The sequence below is a fragment of the Vicia villosa genome, unplaced genomic scaffold (genome assembly GCF_029867415.1).
Source record: "Vicia villosa cultivar HV-30 ecotype Madison, WI unplaced genomic scaffold, Vvil1.0 ctg.000011F_1_1, whole genome shotgun sequence".
Taxonomy (NCBI): domain Eukaryota; kingdom Viridiplantae; phylum Streptophyta; class Magnoliopsida; order Fabales; family Fabaceae; genus Vicia; species Vicia villosa.
In genome coordinates, this window is record NW_026704941.1 from 439,422 (window position 1) to 460,121 (window position 20,700).

General features: G+C 31.3%; 2 protein-coding genes across 2 annotated transcripts; both read left to right on the top strand.

Annotated features, from left to right (window-relative positions):
• Positions 1 to 4,601: 4,601 nt before the first annotated feature.
• Positions 4,602 to 5,156, top strand: LOC131621788 (uncharacterized). Its single transcript, XM_058892829.1, has one exon. It carries the CDS (start codon positions 4,602 to 4,604, stop codon positions 5,154 to 5,156), a length of 555 nt encoding a protein of 184 aa, XP_058748812.1.
• Positions 5,157 to 17,160: 12,004 nt separating this feature from the next.
• LOC131621828 (1-acyl-sn-glycerol-3-phosphate acyltransferase 3-like) lies at positions 17,161 to 20,499 on the top strand. Its single transcript, XM_058892867.1, has 10 exons — positions 17,161 to 17,380; positions 18,189 to 18,311; positions 18,402 to 18,441; positions 18,539 to 18,672; positions 18,766 to 18,843; positions 18,955 to 19,113; positions 19,226 to 19,351; positions 19,496 to 19,588; positions 19,827 to 19,913; positions 20,036 to 20,499. The coding sequence occupies exons 1-10, from the start codon at positions 17,300 to 17,302 to the stop codon at positions 20,291 to 20,293; spliced, it is 1,179 nt and encodes a 392-aa protein (XP_058748850.1). The 5' UTR covers positions 17,161 to 17,299; the 3' UTR covers positions 20,294 to 20,499.
• The last annotated feature ends 201 nt before the right edge of the window (positions 20,500 to 20,700 follow it).

Consider the following 20,700-nt stretch of genomic DNA (forward strand, 5'->3'; position numbering starts at 1 on the left):
GAGGCTTAGATGGTCCTTTTTTTTTAATATTTTTAACTAGTTATTTAATAAAAATTAAAAATATTAATATTATTTATAACTAAATTTTTTAATTAATTATTCAAATATTTTTGTTAAGGGTCTATTTTTATTATTTGCCCAGGGCCTCTTAAAGGCTAGGACCGGCCCTGATGGCAACCCTAGCCACATGTCAACCTGATAGCAACTCTAAGCCCAAATCTTAATTATAATTTTACAAATTTAACCCCACACTCTAATTTTAACTTTACTAATTTAACTCTACATTAAGAATAAATATAATAATAATAATAATACCATTAATAATAATAATATAAAATAATAAGTAATATATATTTATTGCCACAATCTGAAATCTCTTAGTTATTGAATTGACACAATATTAATAATTAAAATAATAATAATAATCATAACAACAACAATAATAATAATAATAATAATAACCAAAATAATATTAATAATAATGTAAATAAATAATAAGTAATATATATTAATTGCCACAATCTTAAATCTATTAGTTATTAAATTGACAAAATATAAATAATTAAAATAATAATAATCATAACAACAATAATAATAATAATAATAATCATAACAACAATAATAATAATAATAATTAAAATAATAATAATTATAAAAAAAATAATATTAATAATAATTATTAATATTACTAATATAATGATAATAATTAAAATAATACTAATCATAACAAAAATAATATTAATAGTAATATTAATAATAGTTATTAATGTTAATAATAATAATAATAATAATAATATTAATAATAATAGTAATAATAATAATAATAATAATAATAATAATAATAATAATAATAATAATAATAATAATAATAATAATAATAATAATAATAATAATAATAATAAGTAGATATGGTGATGTATCATCTTCATAATAATTGTTGCCAAACCCTAATTTTATATTCACTTTTTTGGTCCATCTAATTTATCAAATTTTCATTCATACAAAATAAATTGCTTATTTAAATACTATTTTTTTATTAAACCCCTACTTTAATAATTAATTATAACGATAATAATAATCTTAATCTTAATCTTAATAATCATCAAAAAAACTCTCCAATCTAAGCATAAACCCTAATTTTAATTTTACTAATTTGACGCTATATAAAAAATAAATACTAATCAAAAATATAATAATTATTATTAAAATAATAATAAATATAATAATATAAATAATAAAGAATACATAATATATTATTTAATAATTGATATAATATTAATAATTAAAATAACAATAATAATAATTGAAATATAATAATAATAATATAAATAATAATATAAATAATAAAGAATATATTATTTAATAAGTGACACAATATTAATAATTAAATAACAATAAAAATCAATTAAATAATAATAATAATAATAATAATATTGAGCCATAGCAGTAACAGTTACAAATAAATAATAATGATAATATTAATATTAATAATAATAGTAATAATCGTATGGATTAAATTATACATAATCATTTTAGCAATCAAATAAATTTATCAGAGAAGAAATAAAAAACATAAATAAGATTTTAAAATAAATAATATATTATATATTAAAGAATAATAATATTGAGCCATAGCTATAAAAATAAATAATAATAATGATAATAATAATAATAATAATAATAATAATAATAATAATAATAATAATAATAATAATAATAATAATAATGTATTAACTGTACGAATGGATTTGAGGCCCTTGGAGTATTGAATGACTCCTTAGAGGCCTTAGATGGAGGACCATGTTAATATCATGGAATATTAGGGGACTTAATAAATCAGGGAAGATAAGAGAGATTAGTTCCCGTCTCAATCTTATGAAGCCCGACATTTTGATTTTAATTGAAACAAGAGTCAAAAGAGATAATGCCAAGAGAATCCGTGACAAGTTAAATGTCCATGAGCAGTATCTGGACAATTATCATCACCATGACAATGGGAGATTATGGATTTCCTGGAATGACAAGAATGTAGGGATTAAAGCAGTTGCAAGCTCAGACCAATTTATCCACTGTGGAGTCTATGATGGACAGGGTACCTTCCAGTATTGGCTAACTGCTGTGTATGGTAAAAATCAGCTTGAACAAAGGAAAATCTTATGGAAACACATTACTCAGTTGCAGCCTAGGAATCAAGAACCTTGGTGCATCATTGGTGATTATAACAATGTCACAAAGGCCCAGGACAGAATAGGGGGGAGGATGGTTATGGAAGCTGAGTTCAGGGACCTTCAAGAGATGATGAATAACACTGGATTAAGTGAGATGGACAGTTGTGGTGATTATTACACTTGGTGCAATAGACACACTGCTGATCCCATACATTCCAGGATTCACAGACTTGTAGCCAATGTGTCATGGTACCAACTGCACACTGACTGGAACCTGAATGTCTTACCACCGAATGTCTCTGATCATGCCTTATTGCAGGTGGCCAAAGAGAACCAGAGGGCATCTACCAAAAGGAGATTCAAATTCTATAACTCTCTCATTCAGATGGCAGGTTATGAGGATACTGTGGCAGCAAGTTGGAATAAGCCAATAGAAGGGACTCCCATGTTCATCCTTTGGAGAAAACTACAAAGACTTAAAAGTGACCTGCAACAGTGGAGTAGAAACAAGATCAACACTAAGAGCATGCTGGTGAAAGTCAGGAGAGATCTGGAGATGGCTCAACTTGATCTACAGAATAACAACATGGATAGTGATATGATTAGTAAGGTGAGGCAGTGCACTGCAGAACTTATCAAGCTACATGAGCAAGAGGAACAGATGCTTATGCAAAGAGCAAAGATCGACTGGATAAGAATGAGTGATGATAACAATGTTTACTTCTATGCTTCCATCAAAGCCAAACAGAAGAGTAGCAGCATGAAGATGATAAAGATTGCTGATGGAACTTATGTGACAGATCAGAAGAACATCATGAATGAAGTCCTGAAGTTCTACCAAAGCCTAATGGGGACAAAGGCTCATAATCTAAAACATGTAGACATTGAGGCCTTGAGACAGGGTAAGCAAGTGAATCACAACCAAAGTATTCAACTCACCAAACCAGTCACTGAAAAGGAGATATGGGAAGCATTGAAGGACATAGGAGATTTCAAAGCCCCTGGAATGGATGGCTTTGGAGCTAAGTTCTTCAAGTCTAGCTGGGAAATTGTCAAGCAGGATGTGATGAAGGCTGCTCAGGAGTTTTTTGAGAAAGTAACCTTTTCAAAGCTTTTAATAGCACTATTGTTACACTTATACCTAAGCATGACAAAGCAAATGAGATTAAGGATTTCAGGCCTATAGCTGTTTGCACCACTTTCTATAAAATTCTCTCAAAAGTCCTTACTACTAGACTTGGATTGGTCCTCCCTGATATTGTGCACCAGAGTCAGGCAGCTTTTCTTAAAGGGCAAGTGATTCAAAATCACATCATGCTGGCATTTGAACTGATTAGAGGCTATAATAGGAAAGGTGGCACCCCTAGAAGCATGCTCCAAATAGACCTGCAGAAGGCCTACGATATGGTAGACTGGTCTTCTTTGGAAACTGTGTTGAAGGAGCTAGGTTTTCCCATGAAATTCATTAATTGGATTATGCTGGGAACCTCCACTGTGAGCTATAGATTTAATGTGAATGGAGAGTATACTCAGGTCATGAATGCAAGGAGAGGTATTAGACAGGGAGACCCTATCTCCCCTCTACTTTTTGTGATAATGATGGAATACATGAACAGGTTGATGCAGAAGATGACAAAGAATACTGATTTCAGATTTCATAGCAAATGCCAAAAACTTAGACTGACTCACTTAACATTTGCTGATGATGTGTTGTTGTTTAGTAGAGGAGATGATAATTCTCTAAGGAAGATGCTCATTGCATTCAATAGCTTTTCTGAATCCACAGGTCTTGTTGTGAATCCAAATAAATGTAAGGCCTTCTATGGTGGAATGGATGCTAACATGAGAAATCAGGCTGGGATTACTACTGGTTTTGCTGAAGGTAACTTCCCTATAAAATACCTGGGCATACCTTTGGCTCCCAAGAAACTGAGTGTGAACTATTACTTGCCTCTTATTGACAAAATCATGGCTAGAATTAGGCATTGGACAGCTAAGCTATTAAGCATAGCTGGCAGAATCCAGCTAGTTAAGAGTACCATCTCAGCAATTGCCCAGTTCTGGATGGCAAGCTTACCTCTCCCTGTTAGTGTCATTCATAAGATTGATAGCCTCTGCAGAGCATTCATATGGGCAGGATCTTCTAATCCTAGCAAGAAATCCCCTGTGGCATGGAAGAAAGTCTGTAGGCCTGTCAGACAAGGAGGCCTGGGCATTCTCAATTTACAAATATGGAACCAAGTTGCTATTCTTAAATGTCTTTGGAACATCTGCTTAAAAAGAAACAACCTCTAGGTAAAATGGATTCACTCCTATTATATAAAAGGCAGGGATACTCTAAGGCAAATCCAGAATAATAACTGTACCTGGATTACTAAGAACATATTAGCATCGAAGGAGTTGATTGGGAAACTGGGTTCACACTGGTATAACATGGAAACTGCTCAGAAATTTGCTATGATGCAGACATATGAACTGTTGATTGATGACAATAACAGGATAGACTGGTACTACATGATTGCACACAATTTTGCTCGGCCTAGAGCTAAGGTGTTCATGTGGCTCATTTGTCAAAACCGACTGGCAACCAAGGTGAGAATGAAGAATATGGGCCTACTTCAACACACCACATGTCAGCTTTGCAACAAGGATGAGGAAGACCTTGATCATTTGATGTTTAAATGTCCAGCTACTGCTCACATCTGGATGGACATGAAGAGGTGGTTGAACATAGATCAGAATCAACATATTCATCTTGATTGGCTGAAGAGAATGGCTAAAGGTAAAGGTTGGAAAAACCAGTTTGTCAAAGCTGCAGCAACTGAAGCTTGCTACGGTATTTGGATGTACAGAAACTCCACTATATTTGATAATAAAGGTTCATATAGTGATATCCATAGGATTACTAGAAATGTATGTGACTCCATTGTATATAGGGGCTGGAGAAAACCCAAGCTTAGGAAGCATATAGTAAATATTCTTATGTAGAGATAGTCAATTTATGATGTAATGACCTTGAGTAATTTTGCTCTTTGAAATGAATAAATTCTTTTATTTCAAAAAAAAAAAAATAAATAATAATAATAATAATAATAATAATAATAATGATGATGATGATGATAATGATAATAATAATATTAATCATGATTAAATTATAAAAATTATTTAAACAGTCAAATTAATTTATAACAAAAAAGAAATAAAAAACATAAAGAATATTTTAATATATATATTTTTGGATTCAAAATATATTTAAAAAATATTTTTATTATTATTATTATTATTATCAATTTAATAATTGCAACAACCCAACAAAACTAAAAAACTAAAAATAAAAGAAGTCAAATAAGAATAATTACTATATTATTACTCTCACAACTCAAAAAGAGATTTTAATACACGCAAATTTATTTTTATTTTTAATTATTGAGTAGAAATTCTTTCTTCATTATTATTATTTTTCTTTACTTCATGTAAGTTAAAAAAATTAAAAGATTATTAGACTATTAACTTCATTAATTTTATATAATAAAATTAGTTATAAGAAACTCTTTAAAATTTAATAAATGTAATATTAAAATTTAACTTTTAATAATTAATAAATGTAATAATATAGTTTGGGTCATGCTAACGAGTGCCCCAGGGGCACTGGTTAAGCATTCCTAATAAAGAAAATATGTATATTCAATGCATTGAATATACACAATTAATCTCTTAACCAGTGCCCCTGGGGCACTCGTTAGCATTATCCATATAGTTTAGTGTTAAATTTCTTTTAAATGTAACTCATAAATAATATTTCTATAAAAACAGTTAACTTTGTCATTAATTTCTTTTATACCACAATTAATATATTTGTAATAAATTAATGTGCTTAATATTATTGAGCATTTTTAAAAAGAAAGAGAATTATGAAAGTTAAGAATAAGAATATATGTAAAACCGAAGATAAGATAATTTTAAATAGGTAAAATAATTTTAAATTAAAGTTATTAAAAATGAGAGAATATATAGAGTTAAACTAAATATAAAGGAGGATTGAATTAATCAAAATTCATATGAATTAAAAAATAAAAATTAAAAGGATGAACAATAATTTCATTTCCTTTATATTTTTTTTTAAAATTGAAATATTTAATTATGACAGTTACTATTTGATTCATATTAATATTATTTAAGGTAGAATTTACTCTACATTATATTGTTATTTTAATTCATATTTATGGTTGAACTTTTATTGATTTTATGATGATATTTAAGGGGGAAGGAGTGTCTCATCAACTTATCAGTTTATAGGTTTATTTTGTCTCACTAAAACTCTATTTCTCCTTATGCTTTCTATTTTATTTTCATAATCTTCTATTTTTCTTTAGATTTTATTTTTTTATTTTTATAATCTTCCATTATGTGTAGGTTTTGAAGACATATTCGATAATTTTATTGAAAGATTGATCATAATCTTTCATTTTATAAAATAAAATATTATGTGCACGTATTGAAGATATATTTGAGAATTTTATCGAAAGATAGATTCTTATGTGGTATTTTTTTATGTCCTATATTTGTTATTCATCTTCTTACAAATGACATTATAATTTTGAATTACTCTTTTGAGATGAATTGCATTATAGAAAATAGTTTGACAATTCAAACATTATATATGAAAAACAATATTTTTTTTTCAACGAGGTATGAGATTTTTATAGTTTACCTTCATACGAATTTTAATGCATAAGTTATAAAACTAATAGTTTTATAGTTTTTCTCTCTCTAAGAATTTATCATATATTCATTTGAGGTAACATTAAAAAATCTTGCATGTTGGAAATATGTTTGAAAAACTCTGATTTAATAGGAGCTGAATATAAAATATGTTGAAAAGTAATAAGTCTTTGAAGTATTATGTTTTAGAATTACAAGTTGAATGTAATTTTGTTATTTAAAGGTCTGATGGTTAAATTGTTGTTTGTCTTAGTAAAAGATTTAATGTTATTGTAGATTATCTTCGCATGTTGAAAATGTGTTTGAAGAACTCTGATTTAGTAGGAGCGGAGGTTTATATTTGGTTTCAATTTCACTTGTAATTGTAAATTAGCTACAAATCATTTTTAAGTTTCCTTTGCCTGTCGCTACCGCGAAAATTAACAGAGTCGCCACTAACATATTTATCCTGAAAAGGAAGGGAATGCCAGCAAACCACAAAACAAAACAACGGTCTCACGACCAGAGAAAAAGGGTAAGGGAGTCGGTTACGCGAGGGGAAGGTATTAGCACCCCTCGCGCCCATCGTACTCGATGGTATCCACGCTTATGTCTAAACCTATGGGTGTGTAAGCAAACTGCGCTAAATCTGAACTAAATGCATGCAAAATGTAGGGAAAAGAAAGAGTCATACTCGCACGGGCCCTACCCCGCTGCCTACGTATCCGTTTTGCGGAATCAGAGGTACCGTAGCTCGGCTAACTAATTTTTGTTTGTTTTGTGTTTTTTAGGTGAACGAGTTACATTCACACTCCGCTGCTCGACCTTTGGAGGCTTATGCTTGGGAATGGAGCGGAAATAACAAGCTCTTAAGAAAAGAAAATCAAAGAGTGTGGTTTGTGTTTTAAAGAATGCATGAGGAAAACCTAAGCTAAGGGGGAAAGCTTGCTACCTAATATTATCATATAAAGGGTACAAGTCTAAACTAAACTAGCAACCTACGAGGGATAAGGGAACCAAACAATAATATCACACAAACGAGCGTCCGCTCGTAAAGCAAACAAACCAACGGTACTGACCGAGTGGTAGAAAAGCGGTCCCGCCATAGCCAAGGGGAGCAGCTCAACCCAAGTCAACCAAGCATTAGACCTCTTGAAAATGATCGGGCCATAGACAAGAGGGCGGACCCCTCTCAGCAACCAAGCCGTCACGGATCGTAAAGGAAAACGGTGCGTGCGTACACCGAGCATCAACGTCGAGCGACGCGAGCTATAGGAAAGGCGGGGGTCCGGCTACATGAACCCTTTTCCTGACATACTCGATAACAAGATCTTTTGCAAGTTCGGAAGCGGGCAACGCGTAGCGTGCGCATACCAAACGGACTCGATGAAACTAGGCGGGGGTTGATTGCTAACCCTTCCCGCGTGCCTTCCATGAGGACTTAACGGAGCGCCATATAGGACTTATTACACCGTGACTCCCTGCCGCAAAGCACAAATATAAACACACCAACAAAAACAGAGCCTCTTTCGAGGACTTGGCCAGATGCATGTCTAGGTCCTACTTCTCATGTTATTGGATGATGCGGTAAAGCGATAAAGTGCGAGAAAAGTAAAATGAAACGGGATCAATACCAAACGGATGATGATCCGTAAACTATAGCGAAGCAAAGCGAAGAAACTAAGAATCCCGCGAGCGAGCTAGCAAAGCAAAAGCAAATAGTCAGCACACCGATTATCCATAAAGCGCACAAATGTCGACTCGCACGTCGAGCATAATCACGATACACCTGCAAGAGGAACAAGCAAACCAAACAAGCAGATATAAAGCAATAGGATCGTGTCTCTAAGTCGAGAACACGATATAGATGAATGGAATTGTGTCCGCAAGTGAAGCGGAACACTCGGGTAATAATCGTCAATCGGTGACTATCCAAAGGCCTTGCACACTAGCACACAAGTTAGAGATAACAAACACCGCAATCGGAATTGCGTTATTACTATAAAGCGAAAGGAAACGAACAAGTAATGTAAACATGAAATGGATAATGAAACATCAAAGAGAAATCAACACATGGATGATCTACAAATTAATGAAAACAAAACATCTGGCAAGATAGTACGTCTCATAAGCTTTCCGACGATATAAAGAACGTGCAAATCGGAGCTACGAGTAAAAAGTTATGTAAGATTGAAGTTATAAAAGAAAAACACAAAAATTGCACACAGGAACCGGTTCCTGCATAGGACAACCCGGTTCCCCATATAAAAAACCAGAGAAGCAACATTTCAGAAAACTGGGAACCGGTTCCCACCTAGGGACAACCCGGTTCCTAGTACTAAAAACCAGAGAGTCAAAATTTCAGAAAACTGGGAACCGGTTCCCACCTAGGGACAACCCGGTTCCTGGTACAAAAACACAGAAAGTCAAAATTTCAGAAAACTGGGAACCGGTTCCCACCTAGGGACAACCCGGTTCCAGGTACAAAAACACAGAGAACCAACAATTTTGGATTGAGTGGGAACCGGTTCCCGCCTGGGACAACCCGGTTCTTGGCGTAGCAAAACAGGTTTTTATGCATTTTTAAGGCTCCGGAGCCATTCTCACTCAATCCAAAACCGTTCCAACTTGAAATTAGAGCAAACAAACATTGAAAATTCATGCTATACGTAAATCCGCGAATCAAGTGAGTCACATATCAATACACATGCTAAGTGCGACGCGTCAAGCAAGGCGAATATCAATCGAAAATGTAGCACATGCATTTATACGAACACGTTGAGTACATCGCAAATAACGCCAATTATCAACAACAATTATACACACAAAATTACCAACAAATCACGGATTCAACCACGAATAACACAATTCATCATCAACGAGCAACAATTATATGCAATCAACATAAAATCCACACACAATTCACATGAACACGACAAATTCGAACAAAGTATGAACAAATTCACCGATCAATCATCATCAATTATCAATTAATCAAGAACAAGAGGTAGGTCTAGATCCGAATTCACATAATAATCAACAATTAAGCACTTAATTCGAGATCCGAAAGCTTACCGAATGAAGATCTAACCGAAGCGCGAACACGAACACGATGCGAACGCGAACACGACACGAACTCGAACGAAATCCGGAGGGAGAGAGAGAAAGTGGCGCGCAAATCTATGTGGAGAGAGGAAGAGAAATTCGAACTTCGATCTTGATTCTTCAATCCATGTTCTTGATCTTGATGAAGATTGATGAACCTTGATGAAAGTTTTATGTGATTTGTGGTTTTGATCTATGAAAATTGAGAGAGAATTGAGAGAATGTGTTGGTGAAGAATTGGTGAATTGAAATTATGAGAGTTCTTTTTTTTTATTTGTGAAGAGCAAAATGTTTATATATTGTCAACGCGAAATGTCCAAATTGCCCTCGGTGCGTCTTATTTTGGCTTGTTTTCAAGGAAACTCGGTTCGGCTCGGGATTTCGGAACGAAACCAATACCATTGTGAAGATGACCAAATTCTTGACTCGTCGCCGCGAGAATCGTCTCAATCCGATAAGCGATGAAGAAAATACGCCCGTTTGAATGACGAGAAACGCCGATTCATCTGGTGCGACTGTGCAGAATTTTGTGAGTACCGCTCAAAGAACTCGATGAAACCCTATCTTCGGCTCAAAATCTGAACAAGCATGTGTGACGAAGAAACGAAGCTAACGAAATTTCTGAGAAAATGACGCCGGAATGGACTTCATACGATAAAAGTCGAAGAAGTTATGAATTTTCAAACTCGGCGCGACATACTCGAAAACACACTTTTTTACCGAAACAACGCGACGATCCTTAAAATTCTGGGAATTTTCCGTACATAATTGGCCTTCAGTCCGAACATATGAAATCTTGGTAATGATGGTACGGAGCTCCAGTTAAATTTTCAAGTGAATCCGACGAGCGGATTAGGAGATATGAATTTCCCGAGGTCCGAAACCCTACATTCAGCATTGTTTTTCACTACGAAATCTCAAGTAATTTGCAAATCTGGCAACCTTCCTCAAAGAATTGGCTTCCGAGCCGAACACAAAAGTTGTAGATATCGTCGAAACAGTCGGGCTATCGCGGGAATTTAGCTTATATCACTTTCAGAATAAGACTTGCGAATTTTCTCGTATTTCCACTGTTTAAACCATTTTTCACGCCTTTCTTCTTAAACCCATGAAAACTCTTTATTATTTTTCTTCAATTTTTGAATGACGAAATAAACGTCATTATTAACTTATAGCTCCAATAAAGAGGGCAAATTTTAGGGTGCAACATTGCCTCATGCTCAACTAGATTTTTGTTAGAATCAAGAATATTAATGATATTATAATGATTTATTATTTATTTAAATATTTAATCTATTTTTGTTATTATATAAGTTTAGATATTTGTAATTAAATTTTAACTTTTTAATATTTTGTACTTATTTTATCTTAATAATAGCTTAATTTATATAATTTTTTTAATGATAGTATGGATATTTCTTTAAATTATATTTATTTTAGCTTAATAATTTCTTTAACTATTTAAATTAGAGTAATTATTATTAAAAATGTTTCTTTTTATAGTTTATGATTATTTGGATACAATTAATTTTATTATCTAATTTTATAAAATAAATTTGTGTATAATAATAATATAAAATATGAACCTTATATCACCTTAAATATAAAAAATTATTTTCTTATTTACATGATAATACTACGTCAATAACTTACAATAACAATTTATTTATAAATAATCTATAATAGAGAATAAATAAAGTCAATTTTAATATGAATAAAAAATTTACACATAAATTATATATATATATATATATATATATATATATATATATATATATATATATATATATATATATATATATAAATTATATATATATATATATATATATATATAAATATATATATATATATATATATATATATATATATATAAATATATATATATATATATATATATATATATATATATATATATATATAAATATATATATATATATATATATATAATTTAAAATAATAATTTACAATTGAAAATAATTTTTAAAAACTCAATAAAAAAATTTCTCTATAATGTTAAAAAATCATTCTCTTTTATTAATTTTATATTGAATTATTTTTTAAATAATTATCTACACAAATGTTTAATAAATTTTACATATTTAAATCCACAAATACTATATAAATTATTTAAATAATCATTTTTTATATGTTAAATTCATAAGAGGTTAAGTAAATAAAAATATTTTTTAATAGTAACAATAATGAAATGAATATTAACGAATGAAATTAATGAATAATTTAAAATCTATGAAAAATATTTTTAAAAAATTAATACTTAGGAGAATAGTGAAACATTACAATATTAAAGTAAATACAATATCAAAAGTTAATAATTTAAAAATGTCATTGATTGAATAAATATATATAAATATAACTAATAAATTTTCAGCTATTTTGTTTTCTATTATGTAACTCCTATCTTTTATTTATATTTATTCAGTCATTTATTGTCTTGATACAAATTTTAATTAATAATAAAATATATTAATTAATTATTTTTATTATTATATTCATAATTATGTTTATATAAATGTGTGATATTGAATTATAATCATTTAATGTATATTTTTTCTAGATTTTATAGTCATAATAATAAATATAATAATAATATTTTAAAGTTTAAAATATTATATACAATGACAATAATATATTATAGTTCAACCGCGCAACGCGCGGGTCATATACTAGTAATATTAATATTAATAATTGTTTAAGTGTAAAATGATTGAAAATAAAAATAAAATAAATTTATTAACATATATAAGATCCTCTCCATTTTTTTTCTATTTTTCTCTAATATTATAATTTTGTAGGTAGAAAACACGCATATCAAGACATATGACATATAGAAAATGGAGAGGATTCTTATTCGAATTGTATGAGTCAGTTTTTTCTAATTGTAGCTACAGCCAGTGTTTTAAAAATCAAGTCCAATCGGTCGGTCAAATCGGTCGGACCATAAATCATAGAGGTTATTGGTTTGGTCTGATTGTTGAACCAGATAAATTATTTAGCCGGTAGGAATGAAATGCTTACTCTTTTCTTAAGATAAAATGACATTTTGATAACTTTTTAAAAATAATAAAACACTTAATTCCCTTCTTATATTTGTTTGAGTTTTGATCTCCCTATTTTAAAATTCATAATTTTAGTCCCTTTATTTTAGTTTTTTAAGAATTTTAGTTTGTATGTAAATCTGAAGACAATTTTTAATGACATGTAGCTCACATTGATGACATGTTCAGCATAAATTTTAAATAAAAATAACTTTTTTTGAAAAGTTCACTGTTGAACTAATACTAACACGTCAACAATGTGAGCGTCATGTCACTAAAAATTATATATATATATATATATATATATATATATATATATATATATATATATATATATATATATATATATATATATAATAGAGGATCAAAATTGCAATTAAGCCAAAATAAAATTAGACTTTGTTCAAAATTTATTTGGAACCACTTTCCCTCCTTATAATTAAATTTATTAGACACGACAATTATTATTTTATTATCAGTTTATGTTGCAATTAGACTTTGTTTAAAATTTATTTGAGTTTGTATTTTGTACTATTTTATTGTGTGTGATGACTATGTTTAGAACTTAAATTTAAAGAATGAACTAGTGAAATTATGATTTATTTTTTTTAATTTTGTAGTTGTCATGATGTTTTTTAGAGATAGAGTCGTTTGATTCAACCGGTTTAATAACTATATATTTTTGTTATAAAGATCAGTTTATTCAACCGAGTTATCTAGTTTACTTATGCGGTTCGACCAGTGACCCAATGGTTCGATCAATAAACTAGTGACCTAATACCCATACAGGTTTGATGACCGGTCTGGTTTTAAAAACATTGAATACAACTCTTTCCCATTAAAAATATTTTTAATGTTGATAATGGCTAGAAACCTATCAAAGGGTCGTAAACATTGTGTTGTTGCCTATATGTATTGTCGGCGGATGGTAAGGGTCAAGAGTAGAAAGATCTTGATAAATGGCCTCACATACGTCTTTCACCTAGTTCACCATACTTAGTGTATAGTTATCAAATTGAGAGTGAATTGGTGCAGACATGGGTTGGTCATGGTCCATAGGTTATGGTCCTGCTCCATGTTTCCTTTATTGATGTATCGATGTCCTTTCCACCCCATCCAAGTATGATTTTTTTTTAGAATAATCACATTTTTCAAAAAAAAAAAAAAAACTCAAATAACCACTTTTTCAAGTATTTTACCAAACTAACTACAATTCAAACAAAAAATATCATTTTGTAGAGAATATGTCACTGCCTATGACGCATGCACTCTAATTTGCACAAAGGCGTCAATGCATGTGACGCATGCTCCTATGTCATCCCAATGGCAATGGCGCATGCATGTAACTATTAGAAGCATGTGTCATTCCTCCTGGATCCTATGTTGTTTTGTGTTTTTATATAAATAGGTCATTCATTTCCACCATTTACCATCCATCTTCTCATTTCATTCTTAAGCCTTTCGTTAAAAATGTCTTACATTATCAAAAGAAATGTTCAACTTTTTTTCGCCAACAAAGCCTCCGATGAAGATCTAACTTTGGAATTCAAAGACTTTCGAGCATTTTCAGATGAGCTTGATATGTTGGTTAGACGGAGACATTCTTGACGGTGAAAAGATTAGGAGAATTGATAGGCTTGTTAGGGTGTTTAACCAAAATAGAGAAACTCATATGTGGGAGCTAGTTAAAACTAACAAGGATGATGTTTGTTTTATGATGCATGGATCAACTGATATTATCCTGATGGTTGTAATCACATGGATATATTAATGTGTTTAGTCCTTTTATTTGTTTATCGTGTTGTTGTTTTATGCGTGGTTGTCTTTATTTTGTTGTACCCGAATGTTGTCTTAAATATCAAATAAAAGTTGAATTTAATATGAAATTTCCTGGTTACGAAAAATAAATTACATATTAAGAGTGCATACAATAATTATGTTGCGGAGCTTGACCTAACATTGGGATAATTTTTTCTATTGTGTTCGGGTTGACGGCTTGTACTGCATAATCTTACCATTTTGTTTGTCGTATTCATTTTGGTTCGAATACGCGTGTTGTTAGGGCCTCCATTTTTCTTCCTTCTCATATTCTCATTGTATTAAAACAATGTCCCCTTGATAAGTAGGCCAATAATCCTCATTTTATACCACCGAGAAGCTATTGTTGTACACATTAAATACGTTTCTGACTTTGTAAATGGAGGATAGATGTTTGAAGGGTTCTGGCGAGCATGTGAACATTCCGCTATGACATGGGAGTAAGGCATACGAAAGGCTTGAAAATTTCTGCAATCGCACCAATCTCTATCTAGTTCAACTGGATAGTATCCCTCTGGCCTCCCCTCATATGGTCCATTGTCTCCTCTACACTGAACCAAACTTTAATACAGTCAAACATTGTAACCCTGTGTGTATTAGCTTTGGCAGTTTCCTCATGAATAAATTTCATATATCTTTCACTAAACAACTGCCTCGATTGTAACACTGGCCTATATTTTGAACCTCTAGTCTCTAACAGTGACCCCAACCTTAAACAGGATACTTTCACTAATGCGGTTACCGGTAGGTTTATGATGCCTTTGAAGAGAGCTTTCATTGATTCCATAAGATTTGTTGTCATATGGCCCCATCTTGACCATTGTGAAATGCCCTAGTCCGCTTCTCCACTGGAATATTATCGATCCACCTGAATGAATCCCCATTTCTTAACCATTTGATCTCTTCACGGTAGTGCTGGAACAATGGTTCTGTTAAGGCACACCTAGCATGGAAAGCTAGAGTGAAGGCAATTGGAAAAATAATATTGTTGTTATCTTGTGTCACTGCAATGAGTAACGTTCCTTTATATTTCTCGTACAACCGTGTCCCATCAATTTGTATACTAGGTTTGCATAATGCAAAACCTTTTATGCATGGTTCATACGCCCAGAACAGTCGATGCAATATTCTATTTCCACGAACATAAGTTTTGTTTGGGGTAAATGTCAGGAGTGTCTCCAAAGTTGCAATAGTTTTTGGAGCATAATACTTAAGTGCCTCCAAATATTTTGGAAGTTCTTTGTACGAATCCCCCCAATTGTCGTATACTAGTTCAACGACTTTAGTCCTCACTATCCATGCCTTCCTGTAAGAGGGAGTGTAATTGAATCGTATAACAATATGGGAGATTATTGTACTCACCTTTAATGATGGGTCCTTGCTAATGAGAGGCAATATTTTTTGGCATATTAATTGAGAGCTAAATTTCCGATGATCTCACGTCAGATTGGCAGTAATGCAAGAGTGAGGTGGATCAATAGAACTTATCTCCCAGAGTCCCAGGAATAACTTCTTTACTTGTAAGATACTAATAGCCAAAACATGTACATTAATTTTTAACGACATAGAATCTGCTGAGATTTTCATATGAAACTTTTTTATAGCTCTCAGATAGTTTTCTTTTGTACGAAATATTTCTCTAACTTTTAAAGTTCCCTCCGTCTGCATATATGGGTTTTAAATAATTGATTTTGTCATTGAAGAAAAATAACAAAAAGTTTGTTGTGTTTGCTTTCCACTTCCATTTCTGTGCAATAAAAACATAAACAAATAAGCAATTTTAAAATAAGCTGTCTCACACTGTAAACAAAATGTAGATGAGTGAAATTATTAACTTATGTTTAAGAACTTAAGTTAATAACTAGTCGAGTGAAAATTAGTTGGCACATGAGATGGTGTCAATTAAGGAGAAATGTCAAAAACTCTTGTTTTAAATCTCAAAGAAAAAATAACTAATATCATACGCTTATAGATTAGCATGAACTGAAGCTTGATTAAGAGAAGCATTTAAGAATAGGTAGCCACTTGCATTTCCACGTGGCATTGACTCATTAACAATTCCTAAATATTTAGTACAAATTATTTTTAAATTATAATTTATTTTAATTATCTTGTTTGATTGATTAAAAATATCGATATCTAATTAAATTGAAGGTTACCGTCTTTATTTAAACAACACTTTTATTTAAAAAGAAATAAACTCATTAAATATAATAAAAGTTAAAAAAAATAGAATGAAATAATATTTTAATTATTGGGTCTCGAAATGGAAATGAAAAAGTCCATAAAAAATTGAGATGATTTTTCAATTTGAAGTTCCTTCCATAACCCAGCGTGGCACAGCTATTGTTGATTCCTTCATCACAAAACCTCCATTATTTTTCTCCCCCAAATCACAACAACACTATTCAATCTTCTTACATCTTTCGATAATTCTCATCACAGAATGCCATGGCGTTCCCTGCTACAATGGTTATTCTTCCTGTAGGAATCGTTTTCATTCTTTCAGGCCTCATCATCAATGTCATTCAGGTACATAACATAATTCAATCCAAATCTTCATTATTATATCAATTTTTTCATAGATTCAGATTCAACATTCTTATCATTTTGCTTCTGCATTCAATTCTCTTTACATTTTTTTTCCTGTATAATGTATTCTCAATAATTCAGATTTAACATTGTTTATATTTTTATTATATAATTTTGGAATTTGTCATGTACAAAACTATATACATCAAGGTTTAAGTTCGCGCTCGCGTAAAGGCTTTGGCGATTTCAATCGGTATATTGGTGATTGCGGTCGTCGCGGTGTGAAATAATCACAACTTATTCTTTATTATAAAAAACAGTGAATAACAGTAGTATTTGTATCGGCACCTTCTGATAACGTTTTGTAGTGTTGCGGTAACCGACTGATTTTTTAAATATTATATATGATTACCTACAATTTTCTTGATCAACAATGCTTTTTATTGTGGATTTTGATTTGCAGTGGAGAAAAATAATAATTCGAATTGCTATTAATTAAGTTTACAGATTCTCAGTTTTTGATAGTTAGTTAGTTGATTATAAGGTATTTACATAATGGAAAATGCTAGTGTTTACAAAAACATATAGAAGAAAAGATGCTAACTAATCTGCATCCGAATGCTGAATTGTTGCTGTTTCTTTCACCTGTTGAAATCTGCATCCAAATGCGGAATTGTTGCTGTTTCACCTGTTGAAATCTGCTTCGAAATGCTGAATTGTTGATGTTGTGATTCTTCGGTTTAGTGAAGTGGATATGTCGAACGAAATAGCATTCCTCTTACATGAGTATATTTATATGCATTTGCAGGCAGTTCTCTTTGTGTTTGTTAGTCCGATTTCAAAATATTGTTACAGAAAAGTAAACAAAGTGCTTACTGAATCACTATGGTTGGAGCTCATATGTCTCGTTGATTGGTGGGCAGGTGTCAAGGTGTTACTTTGATTAATTATCTTCGTATTGATTTGTTGTTTATAATCATCATCTTTCTTGCCTGTTAATTTGTTGAGTCTTTGGTTTTAGGTTGAGCTTTACGCAGATTCAGAAACATTTCAACTATTGGGTAAGGTGAATGTTATGTTTTTATGAATATTTGTTGAAAATAAAGTAGTATAAAAGGATTTTTCATGAACTTGCAATGGTATATGTCAAAATTTCAGGTAAAGAAAATGCACTTCTGATATGTAACCACAGGAGTGATATTGATTGGCTTATTGGATGGGTTTTGGCTCAGCGCGCGGGTTGTCTTGGCAGCACTGTCGCTGTTATGAAGAAAGAAATTAAATACTTTCCTGTGTGTTTCTTTAAACCCCTATTTGTTATTTGTAAACTCAGAATTGAATTAAGGCGTTTAATTAGTTTAAATGACAATATTGAATATATGTAGGTTATAGGTTGGTCAATGTGGTTTGCTGAATTTTTATTTCTAGAAAGAAACTGGGTTAAAGATGAAGAAGCATTGAAGGTAACTAAACTAAATCGAAGTAAATCATTTTAATCATTTAGATATATATGATAAGTGTAATGTTTCTTATTAGAATTTTGTATTTATAAATCTCTTGAATTTTGTTGGCAGTTGCGTTTTAAGCAACTTGAACACAAACCAGTGCCTTTCTGGGTGGCTCTTTTCGTTGAAGGAACTCGATTTACACACACAAAACTGTTAGCAGCTCAAGAGTTTGCTATTTCAAGAGGGATGACAGTGCCTAAAAATGTTTTGATTCCTCGTACGAAGGTTATAACAGCATTGATAATTAGAATTTGTTTGGTTGGAAGAAAAAAAGAATGTGTACGCCTTGATTTTGTTTTATAGCTGATATCTTTCATTGTTGATGATCTCTCTACAGGGTTTTGTGACGACTGTACAAGAAACGCGAACATACATTCCAGCCATTTATGATTGCACATTTACAGTTCCAAAGGGCGAACCTTCGCCTACACTGCTGAGAATTTTTAAAGGCATTCCTTCTTCGGTAAGGCAATTGAAAACCTCGCCTGACGATAAAAAAACAATGTTGTTTATGTATTCTTTCAAAATTAGATGTTTTATTGGATGTTGTTATAGTTAACAGTTTCACAATCTAAAAATATATTTATGCTGCTATGCTCTTTTGCAGGTGAAAGTTCAAATTCAGCGACACAAAGTAGAAGAACTTCCAGAAACACCCGAAGGCATTGCACAATGGTGCACAGATGCTTTTGTTGCCAAGGTATTACTACAAACAATGTAAAAGATGAGTGCCTAAATCTCACCAAAAAAAAAGTAGATTCTTATATGTTCTAGTAGTAGAAAATTTGTCGATTAATTGCTATTCTTTTTTACTTGATGGTAATTGCTATTATGACTCTGGTTTATAATGTTACATAAACATTCGTCAAAACTTTCTGTCCTATGGTAATAGTTAGATTTGCAAACAAATAATCTGTGTTTTCTCAAATATTTACCAGGATGCGTTACTCGAGAAATATAATACAACAGAGATATTCAGTGAGCTAGAACTTCATGAAACCCGTCGGCCTAAAAGATCAATATTTGTAAGTTTCTTCGTAAAGTGAACTACTCATTTCACAGCTTGAAATTTTTGTCCAATAAAAACTATTGAATTCATCTATTATAAATTTTCATGATGAATATGAATCCAATCGAACTACTGCAGGTTGTGGCTTTTTGGTCAAGTTTCCTCGGCTTTCTTCTTGTTAAATTCTTCCAATGGTCTTCACTACTCTCCACATGGCAAGGCATCGTATTTACGGTACTTTTCATGGTCATTATCACGGTTGTTATGGAAGTTCTCATACACGCAACTCAAGCAGAGCGATCTAAAGCCAATTTACCCGCCAATTTACCCATACAAGACCCCATCAAACAGAGGCTTCTTACTCCAGATACTACCAAACCTTCTCCAATAATTTAATGTTACTCCAATGTCTCTGTCTCATTGTACATGTATACATTTTTTTTCTGGTTCTAAAATGCAGGATGTGTAAATAAATATTTGTTATTTATATTCCTAGGTCCCAACATTCTTTTGATGTCTATTAGTTTTGGGGTAACAATTGTAATTTAGAAATTCAAAATTCTTTTTAGTGATAATAAATTATTATTAGACCATATACAATAACATCTAAAACTAAAATGTACTTCGCCATTTAGTTTTCTTAAATATCTCAAGAAAAATGATGTTTTGCAGGAAAAGTAATGAGCTAGCACGAATTAATATAGATGAAAGCATATAATTGATTTGACAATGATGAATCTAATTAACTTTTAGCATGAGAATTACATTTTCTATTTTCTTGTATGTTGTGATCTTCCATATAC

Coding starts and splice junctions, on each gene's coding strand:
- LOC131621788 (XM_058892829.1), top strand. CDS start 4,602: ATGGAAACTGCTCAGAAATTTGCTATGATGCAGACATATGAACTGTTG.
- LOC131621828 (XM_058892867.1), top strand. CDS start 17,300: ATGGCGTTCCCTGCTACAATGGTTATTCTTCCTGTAGGAATCGTTTTC. Junction 18,673..18,765: donor AAGAAATTAAATACTTTCCT/GTGTGTTTCTTT, acceptor GAATATATGTAG/GTTATAGGTTGGTCAATGTG. Junction 19,914..20,035: donor GGCCTAAAAGATCAATATTT/GTAAGTTTCTTC, acceptor GAACTACTGCAG/GTTGTGGCTTTTTGGTCAAG.